Consider the following 4,355-nt stretch of genomic DNA (forward strand, 5'->3'; position numbering starts at 1 on the left):
ATGGCTTTTTGAAAGGTGGTCGCCTCATCTACAAAGCTAACTGTTCCACGGGAAACTACCATGGACAGATGAATGGTGTGAACTTTTAAAAGTGAATAAAAGACCGTGTGCTGCCAAATCTACCTGATGACTCTGTTGTAGTGATTGATAACGCGCCTTATCACGGGGAACAGGTAGATAAAGTACCCAGTAAAAGGGCTACAAAACGCGTCATGATAGAGTGGCTGCAAAGACATGGGGAATCCTACGATGAAAAGAAGACAAGAAAAGCATTGTTGTATGAAGCGGTTCAAAGATTGAAGCCACCCAAAAAGATCTACAAGATTGACAACTTGCTGAAAGAAAAAGGTCATACTGTGTTGAGACTTCCACCCTTCATGTGCGACCTCAACGCTATTGAGTTTGTCTGGGCTCAAGTGAAACAATATGTTCGACACAACAATGCTTCAGGTAAATAATTTGTAAAATATTTATATTTCTGTATTTCGTTTTATGTAATGCGTATGCGTCCAGTATATCACAGGTGCTGCATTTCTTATTTAACAAGGCATTCACTGTTGTGAATAATTTACAAAGCTGTCCTTATTTACTTACTCAAATTTTTTTAAACAGATATTATAAAGAATACCCTGTGCAAAGCCAGTTACAGCTGCTAGTATTTGATATACTGTATACTTAAACTTAGTGTTATGTAAGAGTAGCCTATACAAAAGAACTCGTTGTTTTGAGGAATTTGTCTCTCATATTGGTGTAGTAGTGCTATGGGCCCAAGTGAACTGCACTGTTGTTCGACGAAAGAATAAAAATAATATTTACGTAAATATCAAAGTTGCAAATTTATTTGTATTAAGATTATTGTAATCATTATAATAAGACATTTAATTATACTTAGCAAAAACATTCATACCGTAATTGTTTTAGGTAGTGTGTCCTTAACGAAACTATTAAATTTGGCGACAACGGCACTGGACTCAGTGACTCCTGCTAAGTGGAAAAATTATTGTGACCACGTGCAGCACATTGAACAGGAGTACTGGGAGAAGGACGGCATCACGGAAGACGCAATAGATGAGTTCGTCATACGACTAGGCGAAGATGACGATGATAGTTCCAGCTCTGACAGTTCGGATGACCCTAGTGACCCTGAGTATGATGAAGAATTAGCAGTACCATTGCCGATGGACACTGATACAAGCACAGAGAACAAAATGTTTTCTAAATGAATGTGAACACACTTGTTTAACTTAAATGTAAAATAATAGGTTGTTAATTTCAACATTAATAACAGTAAGTTTTTTATGTTATCTTCCGAACATGCTTACCATTGGAGGATTAAACTGTGTTCTCTTGGTTTCATATTCAACAATTTACAAATTTAGCAAAATGTAATTATTTTCTTTTGACGTGGTATTTGTAAAGCTGTTGAAGCAATTTTTTTTTTATCCAATTACAAATGTTCCTATTTTTTTGCGTAAGAGGTTTTTTGTTTACTGTATATTGTGTTAGTCAGTAAGGTATCAATGTTAAATTTTATATACATAAAAGCACTACATTTACATTATACATATATGAACATTAGTAATTGTTATCTTAACAATACAAAAATCTTCAATTTAAGCAATTCATTCCTTTAATTATTGTTTGTTTACAACCACTGTGAGCCTAATTATTAGAATTTATTACAAACATATATTTTGCTCAACTTTAATTGATCAAAACAGTACCGTTATTTAAATTATCTTATAAAACATAACAATTAGGCCGCAAATCAATCAAAACAGTGAAACAATAATGGAATTACGACACAAGGCGCAGCAACATACTAGTAGTAGCGCCTGCAATTTTCAGATAGGCCATAATCCAGGTCTCTTCTTTTCTCTCGCCATCAGTATAAAGATTTCATATTAAGACAAGGAACGGTAAAAAATGCTTTGCATGTGAAAACAGAGTTTTTCTAAGGACATAAGCCGGTTTGCATTTGAAGAGGCTGTGTCCCCACTGACAGGGGTGTCTCCCCAGGACAAGAGAATAATTAGTGACAAGGGTAGGAGACTAACAACCTGCTGACCAACTCCTTTGATCGTCTAATTGGTACTGTAACTACTACACTTACTGACTTTCAAAGAAAACAACCAGTTTAGTAGGTAAGTAGCAATTAAATAAATAGTGAATGATTCTAGTTATTTATACTCGTATGCCTATCTAAGACGTTTTTTTACTTTTATTCCCGTATAAGTTACTGACGAAAATATTATATTGGTATTGATTGGAAATTTGACGAGACACACAAGACAAAGGTACAAAAAATCAAACAAAGTTTTACCCCTTTTAAGAGAGTGTAAATAATATCGTATAATCATATATATTACCTAATATGAAAATAATACTTTGATTAGTTTTTATGGAATTTTATTTTTAGTAGATATTTGTAAACAATGCTTAAACTTTTGTTATTATTTCTTATGATAATAATTGTTTCTTTTATCACAGTTTCATTTAGAGATTGTGAAAGAAAGCATTATATATTATTTGATATCTATAAAACACGTTATGACTATAACTATGATGGGTAGAAAACGATTGATCTGTTTTACTTTACATTGCTCTTGAATGTGTGTACAGTTGTATATTTTGGCAACTTGTTATTGAAATGAAAGCAGAATACTTTTAGAGTCTTCAGTTCGCATAGCATAAGAGTTGACGTAGAACTTAACTTAGAGTTATGTGGACAGTTAACGGTACTCTGACTCCTACTCCTCTTCCTTGGCTCTCGGTACTCAGTAACAATGCACTCCCTGCTGTATGCCGCAATGATGCTTTACTAATAGATTAAACAGAGTTATGTGGACAGTTAACGGTACTCTGACTCCTACTCCTCTTCCTTGGCTCTCGGTACTCAGTAACAATGCACTCCCTGCTGTATGCAATGATGCTTTACTAATAGATTAAACAGAGTTATGTGGACAGTTAACGGTTCTCTGACTCCTACTCCTGTTCCTTGGCTCTCGGTACTCAGTAACAATGCACTCCCTGCTGTATGCAATGATGCTTTACTAATAGATTAAAAAGAGTTATGTGGACAGTTAACGGTACTCTGACTCCTACTCCTCTTCCTTGGCTCTCGGTACTCAGTAACATTGCACTCCCTGCTGTATGCAATGATGCTTTACTAATAGATTAAACAGAGTTATGTGGACAGTTAACGGTACTCTGACTCCTACTCCTCTTCCTTGGCTCTCGGTACTCAGTAACAATGCACTCCCTGCTGTATGACGCAATGATGCTTTACTAATAGATTAAAAAGAGTTATGTGGACAGTTAACGGTACTCTGACTCCTACTCCTCTTCCTTGGCTCTCGGTACTCAGTAACATTGCACTCCCTGCTGTATGCCGCAATGATGCTTTACTAATAGATTAAACAGAGTTATGTGGACAGTTAACGGTACTCTGACTCCTACTCCTCTTCCTTGGCTCTCGGTACTCAGTAACATTGCACTCCCTGCTGTATGCCGCAATGATGCTTTACTAATAGATTAAACAGAGTTATGTGGACAGTTAACGGTACTCTGACTCCTACTCCTCTTCCTTGGCTCTCGGTACTCAGTAACATTGCACTCCCTGCTGTATGCAATGATGCTTTACTAATAGATTAAACAGAGTTATGTGGACAGTTAACGGTTCTCTGACTCCTACTCCTGTTCCTTGGCTCTCGGTACTCAGTAACAATGCACTCCCTGCTGTATGCAATGATGCTTTACTAATAGATTAAACAGAGTTATGTGGACAGTTAACGGTACTCTGACTCCTACTCCTCTTCCTTGGCTCTCGGTACTCAGTAACAATGCACTCCCTGCTGTATGCCGCAATGATGCTTTACTAATAGATTAAACAGAGTTATGTGGACAGTTAACGGTACTCTGACTCCTACTCCTCTTCCTTGGCTCTCGGTACTCAGTAACAATGCACTCCCTGCTGTATGCAATGATGCTTTACTAATAGATTAAACAGAGTTATGTGGACAGTTAACGGTTCTCTGACTCCTACTCCTGTTCCTTGGCTCTCGGTACTCAGTAACAATGCACTCCCTGCTGTATGCAATGATGCTTTACTAATAGATTAAACAGAGTTATGTGGACAGTTAACGGTACTCTGACTCCTACTCCTCTTCCTTGGCTCTCGGTACTCAGTAACATTGCACTCCCTGCTGTATGCCGCAATGATGCTTTACTAATAGATTAAAAAGAGTTATGCGGACAGTTAACGGTACTCTGACTCCTACTCCTCTTCCTTGGCTCTCGGTACTCAGTAACAATGCACTCCCTGCTGTATGCCGCAATGATGCTTTACTAATAGA

At 37.2% G+C, this 4,355-nt stretch overlaps 1 protein-coding gene across 1 annotated transcript; it reads left to right on the top strand.

The window, feature by feature from the left end:
• The first annotated feature begins 212 nt into the window (after window positions 1-212).
• On the top strand, window positions 213-1,223 carry LOC124363787. Its single transcript, XM_046819049.1, has 2 exons — window positions 213-450; window positions 922-1,223. The coding sequence occupies exons 1-2, from the start codon at window positions 213-215 to the stop codon at window positions 1,221-1,223; spliced, it is 540 nt and encodes a 179-aa protein (XP_046675005.1).
• The last annotated feature ends 3,132 nt before the right edge of the window (window positions 1,224-4,355 follow it).

Source organism: Homalodisca vitripennis, chromosome 5 (genome assembly GCF_021130785.1).
Source record: "Homalodisca vitripennis isolate AUS2020 chromosome 5, UT_GWSS_2.1, whole genome shotgun sequence".
Taxonomy (NCBI): Eukaryota; Metazoa; Arthropoda; class Insecta; order Hemiptera; family Cicadellidae; genus Homalodisca; species Homalodisca vitripennis.

Coding starts and splice junctions, on each gene's coding strand:
- LOC124363787 (XM_046819049.1), top strand. CDS start 213: ATGATAGAGTGGCTGCAAAGACATGGGGAATCCTACGATGAAAAGAAG. Junction 451..921: donor TCGACACAACAATGCTTCAG/GTAAATAATTTG, acceptor TAATTGTTTTAG/GTAGTGTGTCCTTAACGAAA.